The sequence below is a fragment of the Musa acuminata genome, chromosome BXJ1-10 (genome assembly GCF_036884655.1).
Source record: "Musa acuminata AAA Group cultivar baxijiao chromosome BXJ1-10, Cavendish_Baxijiao_AAA, whole genome shotgun sequence".
NCBI classification, from domain to species: Eukaryota; Viridiplantae; Streptophyta; class Magnoliopsida; order Zingiberales; family Musaceae; genus Musa; species Musa acuminata.
Genome location: NC_088336.1, coordinates 30,071,870 through 30,084,409, shown reverse-complemented (window position 1 = coordinate 30,084,409; position 12,540 = coordinate 30,071,870). Strand labels below are relative to the sequence as shown.

The following is a 12,540-nucleotide window of genomic DNA, read 5'->3' as shown; positions in this document are numbered from 1 at the left end:
TCGACCGACCCACGCGAGTGGGTCCCAGAGGCTCTCGCCCACACGAAAGGGCGGGTAGACGGGCGGGTACAATACTCCCCAACGCTCCATAATCTTTTTCCGGTCGGTGATGCAAAAAGCAGAAGCCCCAAGTGGACGAATGCCAGGCCCCACCTTCCACTCCGTCGGAGGGCGAATCGCAGGAGGCCACGTCAGATCCTTGAGCCGAGTATCGGTAGTGGGCTCGAAAAGGAAGACGTTATACTTTTCCGTATCTAATTCTTTTTTGTCATTTATTCATTTATTTACTGACAAAAATGGTCGTAAAATAATCATATGTATTTTTGGTGCTTATAATAGTTAGGATAATATTCTCTCCCATATATATGGAGATTGTCCCCTCATATCTCATTTGGATAGCAATCATTCACCGGAATGAGATGAGCAATTGATTGGGAATCATCTTCCCGATCCGTACGGTACACAGTGCACCGTAAGATTGGGGAGATGAACCATGTGAGATGTGATCGATTGGGCTCACATGAAGGTTTAATTGATTTAGTCCCCATTCCATGAATGAGACAGAAGCACTTGCGGATCTAAATTGGTTTAGATACATTCTCACATGAATTTAGTAGAGTCCGAATTTATATGGGATGAGAGTTTAATATTCTTCCGCGACTTGGGAGACCAGAGATCGAGTTACGAAAATTAGTATCGACGATATATATTATATCCCTTTTAGAGAGAGAAGGAACGAGATGAAAGATAATGTATGACTTGAAAATTAATATAGATGGTATATATTATATCCTTTTTAGAGAGAGATGAAACGAGATGAAAGATAATATATGACTTGAAAAGTTTTCTTAAGTTTTGAGGTCAATGAAAGTTAAACATGATTTTGGATATTTTCGTAAGGATATAACATAGTAGTAGTCATCGATGCTAATATGACTTTTATTCTAACATGTGCTTACATCTTAGTCATATTTATGTTTATAAATACTTAATTATATTTATATCAATGGTGGTCTTTGCACTATAATGATTTATGATTTGATAAGACATTAGCTATGTTTATGGTTTCATTATAAAAATAAATTTAAGCATATGTTGTTCTAAAATGTCTTCTAAGTATTTTATGTGATGTGAAATGCACACATAGTAAAGAAAATATTTGATATTTACATAAATTTCAAAAGCATGTATTGAATGCCTAAAGAATTCATATATTCGATATAAAATGGTAACTTATGAAAAAAATTGTTAGAATATGAGTCACAGTGCTTATTAGGGTATGGTTGCTTATATGATTATTTTTTAATTTTTTAGATTTTGAGGAGTAGTTCATTTTGGATACGAAAAGAAGAATGATTTCGAGTTTTGGACACTATTATATACTCAGAGTATTTTTTGTGTATGTTTTTTCTTTATAATTAACACGATAAATTTGTGTCTAAATCTTATGAATCAAATCCCATTATAAAACTTGTAACTCGATAAATCTCAAATTAGATTCGTAAAAGTTTGACGTTTAGGGTCACTTACAAAAACATATCGTCGAGGTCTCTTCGACGATCAAATTAGTAAATACGCAGAGATAATTTTTCAGACTAAGATAGCCCGATGTCAAATTAAATTTCTTTTCTTCTGGTCTTTTAACACATCCTTGAATGTGTTAATATTTCTTTTCATAGCAGAGCATTCAACAACCGGGAGCTGTAAATTATTCAGTCCAAGTCAATTAGCATCTCATGTATTTGGGTGCCAGAAACTTTGGGCTGAGGAGGACAAACTTTTTCTAGACCTTGAGCTCTTCTTTATGATTAAGAGATCCATCAAGCTGGTCTTAATTATTATTACTAAGCCCAATTCAATCGAAAAGGTTCAAACACATACAGCTACAGACTTGGAAGCATGACACACAAGTCCTATATGCTGCACAGAAAATTGGACACAGTGAGTTGTGCCCTTAAAGATTGTTGTCAGAATGAAGACACTACAGCCATCAAACCCAACATGCATTCTCCCTCCTGCAAAATGCCACTGCTAATTAATAATATTCAGATGAAATGGTCAACAAAACATCCTCATGTCTGCTGCTGAATTCAAAAGTCCATCATTCACTGCTGCTGCTGCTGCTGCTGCTGCTGTAGAAAGCTGTGGCCCTTGAATCCATCAGATAAGAATCTCCTCCATATCTCTCATCATTTACAGTGGGAGTCAGATTAAGACTACAAGGTTTGAAGCAGTAGACAATATACTCCAGATAAAAGTCTGGAATAGATTTGTTGTTGTGGCTACTAAATCATATCATCTTTATTTCAATTTATTTGTTGCAGCAGTCAATGCCACTCCAGTTTTCGATTCCACTGCATTGGTATCTGCATCAACTGCATTCCCATCTCTTAATTCAAATGAAAGCCATAAACATGGAAGGGTAGAACTCACTGAACATGATTTCACGAGGAGAAGAAAAGCTTATGACAATGTTGTTCTCACCAATCAATTATCATCAAGTGGAGCATATTAGCTTTTGATGAGAGTTCATTTCTGATTATTTGTCTATAACTCTTATCATGTCAATCTTCTCTTTTACTTGTGATCTTGTAAGTGTGAATTGCAGGAAATTAAACTCTAATTTCAGCATGAATTTTCATCAGTAACTCGTGAATCATTCTGCTGAAATCCAACTGAAAAGCATATTAGTTTCCCTCAGCATTCAATCAACTACAAACATTTAAAGAACTTCTTTGCCTGAAATCAATCTATTGGGTGGGCATGGATTCAAGACTCCTTCCGATACTGCCCCTAACATAGGATAATACATAGATAATGAGCTTCTCAAGCTTAACCAAAGCTATATAAATCTTTTACTGGTCTTGTTTAAAACAAATATCCCTTCTTTGATTCTTAATTAGAACTGTTCTTAGTGGTTGAGAAAACAGAAACACTTCTCATTCTTTCTTTCTTTCTTTTATGGTAATCTCATATATCTATTTCCGATGCCTCATTTCAAGATGTGGAAACACTTAGCAACTACAAATTCATATCATGCGATGAAGAGTAACTCACAGAGCCTTTCTATGGTTTAGTCTGACCAGTAAATGTGACATACCATGAGGAACTTCAAGAGTTAGGAACAGATCAAGTAACTCTGATCCTTTCATTGGCATTCCTTCTTCTTCTGAGTGCTCTTAAATGATATATACAGAGAGCATCATAACATTTTTGAAATCATTCACAGTGAATGTATAAGAATCTGTGATACTAATAATCATAATTCCAGTTTATTCCAACAGGTAGTAAAAACCATTTTATATGAGTTGAGAACTCTTGAGCTATATTGCCTTCTCAAAGTGGAATGAGGCAGAAGAAGCATCTGCATGCTTCTGTTGCGTTAGCAGATACTACTGGTACCTAATTCTTGATGGGAAGCAAAGCATATGTAAAAGCTAGTCTAAGATCAAAGAGCTAACCTTTCTTTCTCTCTCTCTCTCTCTCTCACTTCTTCCATAGAGCGAAGCTTAGAGCTGTGATTGCTGTTGCTGCAAACTAGCAATCCTTGTGAACGAGCTTGTTGAGAAGGGCGATAAGGAGGGCGTGCCGCCTCTCGGCTCGGGTCTCCTCCCGGACGCGCCGCTCCTCCTCCCGCTCCCTCCACCGCCTCTCCAGGTCCGTCCTCTCCTCCTGCAAGCCGTGCATCAGCCTCCTCCACTGCTCCTCCTTGGCCCTCCGCTCTGCATCCCTCGCCTCAACCGCCTCCGCCCATCGAGCCTCCATCTCCAGCTGCCGCCGCATAAAGTCCCTCACGGCACCTTCCACCTCTTCGTCGGGCCGGTTCTTTCTCTCCACCTTCCGCCTCTTCTTGCTCCCCGCCACCTTCCCTTCCCCCTCTTCCTCCTCCCACTCTTTCGCTTGGACTTGCACCTGTTTCCCCCTCGCCTTCTCGAGGACGAGCAGCCTCTCCATCCTATCGGAGAATATCTTCCTCATTTCTTCGTAGAAAGGGAACTGCCGATTGATCTCTCCCTCCACAGACTCACTTCCCTGCATCAAATCAACATTATACATTTACCTCTCAAAAAAAAAGAGATAGAGATATATATATATATATAGAGAGAGAGAGAGAGAGAGAGAGAGAGAGAGAGAGAGAAATATAGGACCTTGAACCGCGTGACGAGGTTCTTCCACTTGGACTTGCACTGGTCGGGGGTCCGGAAGAAGCCTCTCTGCTGCAGCAAGGAAGAGATGGCTTGCCACAAGGGCTTGTTACGCTTGGTCTCGACGAAGCTCTTGTCGAGCTGGGCGCGGATGGCGAGGAACACCATGGTCTCGTCATGAGTCCACTGGGGGAACCGTTCTGAGGTCTCCTGGGGGGGTTTAACTCGGAGGTAAGGGTGGAGTTCCATGGAAGGAAGAGAGAAGAGAGAAGCGAGAGAGAGAGAGAGAGAGATCGTGGGAACGGAAGGAAGATCTTGATGGGTGATGGGGAGGGATGGTGGCCTCGGGAGGAGGAAGTCGCGTGGTCGCGTCTATGTGTCAACGCGGCAACGGCTGTGCTTTCCCATTGTCTGCTTCTCCGTTCCCACGCGGCCCGAGGGGGGGGGGGGGGGGGGGGGTTGGCTTGCGTTTGGGTGACATCAGGCTTACGAGAGGAAGGAGAGAGCGAGAGGAGGAAACCAGTTGGCTTCCCTGACTTGAGCGCTACGCTTTGGGAGACCTCTCTTCCAATTTGGAGACCTCTCGGCCAGGCTACACGTCCGACGCGGTCGCCGATTGGCCATCCAGGTGGGTTCCGCACGGGCCCCGATGGATCCGGCCATCGGGTCCCACATAAATCTCGTGGGTCTTACGACCTGAGGTCTGTCACGGTGGGCCCCTCACATTTACGAGGTGTCAAACATCGTGCGTCGACCCTCCCTGCGTGGGTAAATGTGACGCGCATTTCCGAGTCATTCAAAATATCGAACCACATATCATGTGCAAAGCCCGACATTGCAACACATCCCCGGTTATGGTGGAAACCAATTCGAAGTGATTGATTACTACGTTACTAATTATTTTTGTCGATTGCTGGTTTAATCAGTTAAATTTCAGTGTGTAAGAAAAAATGCAAGCCCCGTTCTTCATATATCATCATGAAAATAATGACCAAATTTAAGATGCACATAGTAAGAAAAAAGAAGTCAGGCATTCATATGGGTCGAATTAATTTCAACGTGAAAGGAATTCATGCCAAGTAAATTCGATAAATGCTTGCACAATTAACTAACTATAGATGCACAAGAAAGAAGCATGGAGAAGAAGGCACGTCAAACGCAAATCCAGATCTATGTAATAGTTTAAGCTGATAATACGAGTTACAGATGATAATTGACTCTTCCAATGTTATAATTCGGATTCAGATGAAACGCACTTTGATAGGACCTAACACTACTTAGTAACTACAGTTAACATAAGGAGGAACGTAGTCGGCTTTGCATTTGAGGAATGGGAACAAATTCTTACTGCCTTCCTTTCTTTGAACTGCAACCGGGGCACTTGTACTGCTTTATACTCTCAGCTTTTGCAGGAGTTATCTTCACACACTTCCCGTGAAACCACCTTTCACATACATCACACGCAATCCAAAACTCATCTGCGCTGTAACTTCCTCCGCAAGTTCCACAAAGGGTTTCGCTGTGCTCGTCGTCATCTTCACCATACTCCTCGTCGGCTGTCTTTGAGTTGCTTTTTATCTGTCCTTCGCTTGATCGCTGCGGAGGAACATGTAGTTATTGCTCACCAAATTAGGCACAACTCAAAGATTCAATGATCATCACCTTGGTTGAGAGTTTAGATTTGCTTGCACTGTCCATGCCAGACTTTTCTTTCGATCGCCTCCTGTCCGAGACCACTTCAAAGACGGTTGGAAGTTCATTGATCATGCTAAACAAGCGTTTCCTGTCGGTATGAAGGAGAATAACATATTATACCTTCGGTAGCCTTGTGTTTAAGAAACACTGACAAAAGTAGTCAACTGGGACTATAGAATTTTCATCCTAGTACTTGATGCATATAGTTCCAGTTAAGACTTTGCTTCAGCTTATACTATGTTTACCACAATTCTTCTAGTTATAAAGTATAACTTTTAACCACTGCTGACTTAGTAATCTAGAACAAACATGTTGAGTGTTGACCTTTGAAACAAGATACATCATGCATAAAAATATTGACAAATTTGGCTAAAGTCTTATGTACTAGAAACTTTTCATTTTCAATTGGTTTTCTTACTAACATCCTACGAGCTCAGGGCATTGGTGAAAAATATCATTATGAAAACTGCAAATCCAGAGGAAAAGTTCACGACATGCTGATCTCCAAACAAAGGTTGCACAGTTCACTTATTTAGGCTTCGACATTGCATACTCCACATGCTACCTAGTCTTCACCTGGCACTGACTAACGTCTCCATGCTTCACACATGAGTGCAGTAGGCTTAGTGTTATCATATTGCAGAACAACTTCTATTCAGATTAAGTGCCAGACTGAAAGCTCTGGATGTAGAGACAGTCATGTGCATCAGTTAGCAAATTCTCTCTATATCAAGATGGAGCACATGATAGAAACAACAGCAACCAAATTACTCAATCAAAAAGCATATTAGCAGACAGCTTATTATATAACTTTACCGTTGCATACAGCCAATTAACTCAGTCTTGGATTGCTAAGTGAGTTTGGCTATAACATAGAAGGTCTGACCATTTAGGTTCTACAAAGACTACAAAAAAAAGAATACCAAGATAAAAATAGCTATTCAATATAAAAATCAAATTAGCACTCCCATTATGCAATATAAAAATAGCTAATATTCCACGTTCCAAACACTCTGACTTCACATTCTTGCATGGTAACCAGCATACAAAGAAATCAAACAGACAAAAGAAACGAGCATCATTCTTTCTTTCCTTGAATAAACTAATATGATATCCAGAAATTCAGAGATAGTCTGACTTCCCTAGTAAAAAAACGAGTAGGAACAGTACATATTATTTATTGCATTCTGAGCGACACTGACCTCAGTGTTATTTCAGTCACTTCTATTTCGTAGAGACATCCAATCAAAGGTTAAATCTAAATGATTCAGGCTATGCATGTGCATATGATGTATCTATTTTACGACAATAAAGAATGATCCAGTGCCTGGTATATCAGTAATGAGAAAACAAAAATTTTTATATCATATAAGTTATTATTAAGTGGGGTTAATTTTTAACTAAAAAATACACAATAAAGCAATGAAATAATGCATGGATCTCAACTTATAACGTACAAGGTGAAAAACAAGGACAGGTAGGACGAAACTGCGGTTGCAGAATTTCACTGGGACCTGAAACAAAGATGCATCAGAGATTGACTTCCAACACAAGCAGCAGCTACAACACTTCCCCAAACCCATGATTTTCACACATTTTCATCCAGCTAATTGCATGAGCAAAACTAATACCATCATACTTCTGCAGTAGTTTGTGTATAACTACTCAAAATCAGTGCATCATTCAAAATCAAGTCTGCACAGGTATAATGTGGTCTTCCCTTTCATCCAAGAGCATCACTTTATACATGAAAACCCCATCCGACAGCACTCCTTCACTTCAAACACCTCCCATAATTTACATAAACGACTACAGACATCAGGTAGAAATGTATTAATCAATTGCTAACACAGAAGTCCTTTCAAAATCTAGCGTGGAGAGTAAAGCTCTCAAAATTCCATGTTTGCAATTCTATGCTATTTATTGTGCTCGAATAGAGTTGCCGGCAAGTGGTCTATACCTTATGAGAGCATATTGGGCATGATCTAAGTATCTAACAAAGAATCAATATGAGACCTCAGTCCATTAGGTAGGGCATTGATGGGCTTTAATCATGAACTTTAGATCAGCACAATCTAGGAATGGTTTTAGTGGCTCAAGCAAGTAGATAGGTGCAGTTAAAAAAAATCCAACATATTGATCCAGACCAGGATCAATTTACCTTCACTTTACCACCAAGTATGCTCACGGAAAAACAAGTTCCACATAATTCAGGACTGTAGACCCTTTTATGCCATCTAAATCATATAGCAGCTTCTAGTAGTCTCTATGCTCTTTCATGCATGGAACATGTTCAGGTATCTTGCACAAATTAATTAGGAAATCAGGTTGCATATAAAAAATCAAATTGCCCCCCATGGTCAAAGAATAGGCAGGGCAAGGGTTATGCGAGAGTCAAATCCTTAAGCTCAACTAAAAAAATTTTTATCCTCAAAATAATAGACCAAATTTTAAGGCTTTTGTATGTTATGCAGGTTCCCATCAACCTTTTTAGTCACAAAACCAAATAACTATTGGCATTTAAATATCTTGTTGTGTATCTATACCCGTCAAATCTTACGAGCGAACTCCATCTTTATCATCTTTTTGAAACCATAAGCCTGCAAACAACAAGAAAGAATCTAGCAGACAAGAAAATGAAAAAGTCTAATATCACCTGTGACAAATTTTCAATTTGTTTTTCCAACATGTCTGCATGTTTCCTTATGAAAAAAAAAACATATGGCATCAGCAACCAGACGTGTAATGCACAAATAGGACTTTCTTCTTATCAACTGATAGATTGTAGTGCATCATGTATCTTTTACCTGTTAACTTTAATAATGCCTTGGACCCCTAAGTTAACATACAATTAAAAGGAAAGATAAATGAATTCATGCTCAATGATCAAAGGTTCTGACCTGAATGCCTTTTTGGGGCTGCTTAATGGTTTCTAAAGCAATTATTCACATATGGGCATGACTATTGAAAGAGTGACTTGTATCACTAAAGAAAAAGAGAGGATGGGATAGATGAGGTGTTATTTGTAAAATGACTAAAAATAGAAATAACAAAATTGCTTTTATTTTAAAGCTGGTAAAAATACTAAAATAGTTTTACTTTTTATGATACAAGCATCTTTGATTACTTCAAGTAACATTGCTTATTGATTACTTTTTAGACAAGCAGTGTCAAGAAAAATTTATTAGAAACACTAAAAGATGTATTTGATAATTGATTATTTGATTACTTCTTGTTTGACAAGTAATTTTTCCCTCAACGGTGTTGTTGGCAAGAAAAAGAATCCATGCATATAACCCCAAATAGTTGGGACCTTATGACATTCGAACTTCTTTGACTTCTGTAATCTACCAAATTGATCAATAAGTCTATATCGAAAGTAGGTGTTGTGAATTTCTGGATCCAATTAAAGCACAATTCAATCGGAACAACAAAATGTTTGAGTGAGTTACCTGAATTCTTTCTTTGCCAATCAGGATTGACCTATTCGTACCATGATCAAATCAGCCTGCCAACAATCTGGCAATGCAGCCAAGGAATTGACTAAATAAGATAAGGAATGGCTGATCTGAGCAACAAATGTTTGATCAATCCTATTCCAAGTTCGATGATATTATTATCCTATCCTATAGTACAGATTCAACTTTATCACCTCCATAAGCTTTTCTTTTCACATGACAGCTAATTGTGAAGATAACTAGCTAAATTTTACAATTCAATTTTAACTCTCCATGCCAAAATACTTACTCCCTTGTATATATAGCGCCATGAAGGGTCACATTAAAATTTTCCTATGTCCATTAAGTGGCAAATCATTTCTGCACTTCATATTTCACGTATGTATTTAAAAAGACATGATCAGGCATACACCAGTGTAGGCATAACAGTGTATCTGAAATAGTTTCATAAGGCCTATATCCAATTGAAGTGCTAAGTTCCAACAAATTTGATAGGGCCAAATATCAAATTCTACAGACTAATAAACTCCAAATGTTCTCCATAATATGGTACATTCTTAGTCCTCAATATAGAAAATTTTAAAAGATAAATGATCGGAATTGTTAAATGATTCCTAAATAACATTTTGTTAGCAAAATGGCAGCTAAACTGTAAGTTACAATCTCACATATCCACAATAATCTAAAGGAGCTAATTATATGAACCCACTAGATCAACCAAGTCTCTGAATATTCATATCCTCACAAATGATTGTGCATTAAGTATTATCAAACAGGTAGTCATCAAAGTGTGGAAGCCAATACCATTTACGTTGCAGCAACATGTATAAAAAGTTGTGAAATAATTCAAAATATGAGCACATAAGATAATATTATCTAGCTTCATAGCACATTTTAATTGGAGCCGCATTTCAAGATGTTATACTCCACTATGGTTACCATTCCTCACCAATAAAAAGAAAAAAGATGAGAAGAATAAAGAGCACAATCTTCTTAAACCACCCAGCAACATCACCACTGGAGCTAGGAAAATAAGAAAAAGTTGTACTATGAAAAACACACCCTAACATAAATAAAGCAATTTTGGGGGAGAATACTAGCTAGTTGTATCCTCCAATGTATTATTACACAAAAATAAGTAAAGGATAGGTTGGTTTGACATTAGACAACCACCAACTGCTTACAACAAATGCTATTAAACAATAAAAATCATCAACCGATATAAGAGGCTTTACCATGACATGGTTAGTCCTCTTGGCCATGTTAGGAGCCTTGTCATAACTAACACATTCACTTTATTAAAGTACTCATCCAGATAAGCCTATTGATGTCATTTTTTTAGATTCAACAAAGCCTTCAAACTCGGTCTCAGCAGTTTAAATAATTTACAATAAGGAAATTCATCTTGAAAGATAGCAGAGAGCAGACACTACGAGTCAAAGCAACCCACTAAATGTACTTTATAAGATTAAAAATTATCAAATAATTCAATCACACACAAGCACACAGGGATATATTCTTCACTTGAGCTACATACTAGCCCCAAACACTACAAACCGCTATAGTGACCCTACGGCCTACTATTTTAACAACAACAGGTATCAAAAGAAGTGAATAAACCTATCAATTTCAGCATATTCAGAGTATTGGTTAGAACAAAAACATTATAAAATTTTACGTGATGATGTGTTTGGACAAAAATTTGCTAGACTACCACGTTCTCCGCATGCTGTGTTATTGGGACGAAAGGGACTGCTATGAGACACAATGTGGGCTCTCAGTTACCGGGGGGGAAAAATCTTCTCGCCCATGCATGTGTTCAGACAATGGATACTTTTAAAGCATATCATGAGCTATTAGTAAGGTAAAAACAGGATTCTTTTCAAATACTTGTTTCCCATTGGCCTATGCCATGTATCAATAATGTGTCTGTTTGCCAGACACCAAGGCCTCGGCAAGAATGTATATTCTCCCATCCGATTTAAGTAGGTTTGCGTTCCCATTTCCAAATGAGATAATGGGCAACAGAAGTTTTTCTTTAAATGGAGATTATTCTTTTAGACAAGCATCAGAAATCTCAATCTCTCAGTCATTTCCCAACTTACATATCCATCATCATGTCTAATAACATTAAACTATAATCGCAGTATTTTATGGTCAAATATTAATTATCAGTCTGTCCTGTAACCTTAATCATAAAACCATGGAAACAAGCCAGCATATCTACCAAGCATTTACAGTTATGAACTGTAAAGGCACCAGATTCTGGAGCTACCCATTCCTACCTCCTACTCGACCGCACAATTTATGCATAGAACATATAGAAATAAGAGACAGTAAGAATTCCAGAGACTGCTCCTTTGAATCGAACCCATACCTCTCGTTCCGGTTGAGGCGCGCCCCAAGATAGAAAGCAACAGACAAGAGCCAGGAGTCGCTATGGACGGCGATGAGCGAGAGCCAGTCGCGGCGGTTCATCCCATCCCTCGCGAAATTAATCCCAAGCGCTGGCTCCGGCAGCTCCGGCGGCACCTCCTCCGCCGGGAGGTTCACCTCCCACGAGTCGTTGGGGTGGCCGTACAGGCACAGGTTCTCCTTCTCTGCACCACCGACAAATCGGATCAAGAATACACCCGGAAACACCAAACAAGCTGGATCTGCGAGGCGAAGGCTGCGAGAAACCCACCCGGATCGCACTGGGCGTAGAACTCGTCGACATCTGGGACCAACAAGCGCCGTCAAAGAGGTCAGCCAAAGAAGAACAACGACAATAGCAACATCATCACAAGAGAGAGAGATAGAGAGCGCGAGGCAAAAGGAAGGGAAGGGAACCATGGGTGAGGGCGCGGACGATGCCGGCGCGGCGGCTGCTATAGTCCTTAAAGATCTCTTCCACGGTGCGGGGGGCGGAGGAGATGGAGCCGACTTCCATGACGCGGCGGGTCTCAGATCAGGGGGCGTTCGGATCCGGCACTATGAGTCGCCGGAGGAGGAGGGAGCGCATGCAGAGAGCAAGCGAAGTGGTAGTGTTCTCGTGATCGATGCGAGGAAGACGGCTCCCATCTATCTAGAAGCCGAGGAAGAGAGAGAGAGAGAGAAGCAATAAAGGTCGAATTTGGTTTGCCCTTTTGGGCTTTTCGAAATAATTAATGTATTTTTCCTCTGTCTCTTTTGCTTTTTTTTTTTCTTCCGAAATTAGGGTATTTTTCATTTATCTAAAATGGGAATACGTGGCGACCAAA

At 39.5% G+C, this 12,540-nt stretch overlaps 2 protein-coding genes across 3 annotated transcripts; both read right to left on the bottom strand.

Annotated features, from left to right (window-relative positions):
* Positions 1–1,810: 1,810 nt before the first annotated feature.
* LOC135596108 (trihelix transcription factor GT-3b-like) lies at positions 1,811–4,492 on the bottom strand. Of its 2 annotated transcripts, XR_010480785.1 has the most exons (3): positions 4,149–4,492; positions 3,462–4,032; positions 1,811–2,375 (listed from the first exon to the last, which is right to left on the bottom strand). XR_010480785.1 is itself a non-coding variant. In XM_065087872.1 (2 exons), the coding sequence occupies exons 1-2, from the start codon at positions 4,392–4,394 to the stop codon at positions 3,538–3,540; spliced, it is 741 nt and encodes a 246-aa protein (XP_064943944.1). In that variant the 5' UTR covers positions 4,395–4,492; the 3' UTR covers positions 3,130–3,537. The 2 variants fall into 2 exon arrangements, 1 of the variants encoding a protein (XP_064943944.1); XM_065087872.1 differs by lacking the exon at positions 1,811–2,375 and having other exon boundaries at positions 3,130–4,032.
* Positions 4,493–5,297: 805 nt separating this feature from the next.
* On the bottom strand, positions 5,298–12,406 carry LOC135596107 (PHD finger protein ALFIN-LIKE 2-like). Its single transcript, XM_065087871.1, has 5 exons — positions 12,131–12,406; positions 11,985–12,017; positions 11,676–11,898; positions 5,808–5,928; positions 5,298–5,741 (listed from the first exon to the last, which is right to left on the bottom strand). The coding sequence occupies exons 1-5, from the start codon at positions 12,228–12,230 to the stop codon at positions 5,490–5,492; spliced, it is 729 nt and encodes a 242-aa protein (XP_064943943.1). The 5' UTR covers positions 12,231–12,406; the 3' UTR covers positions 5,298–5,489.
* Between the last annotated feature and the right edge of the window lie 134 nt (positions 12,407–12,540).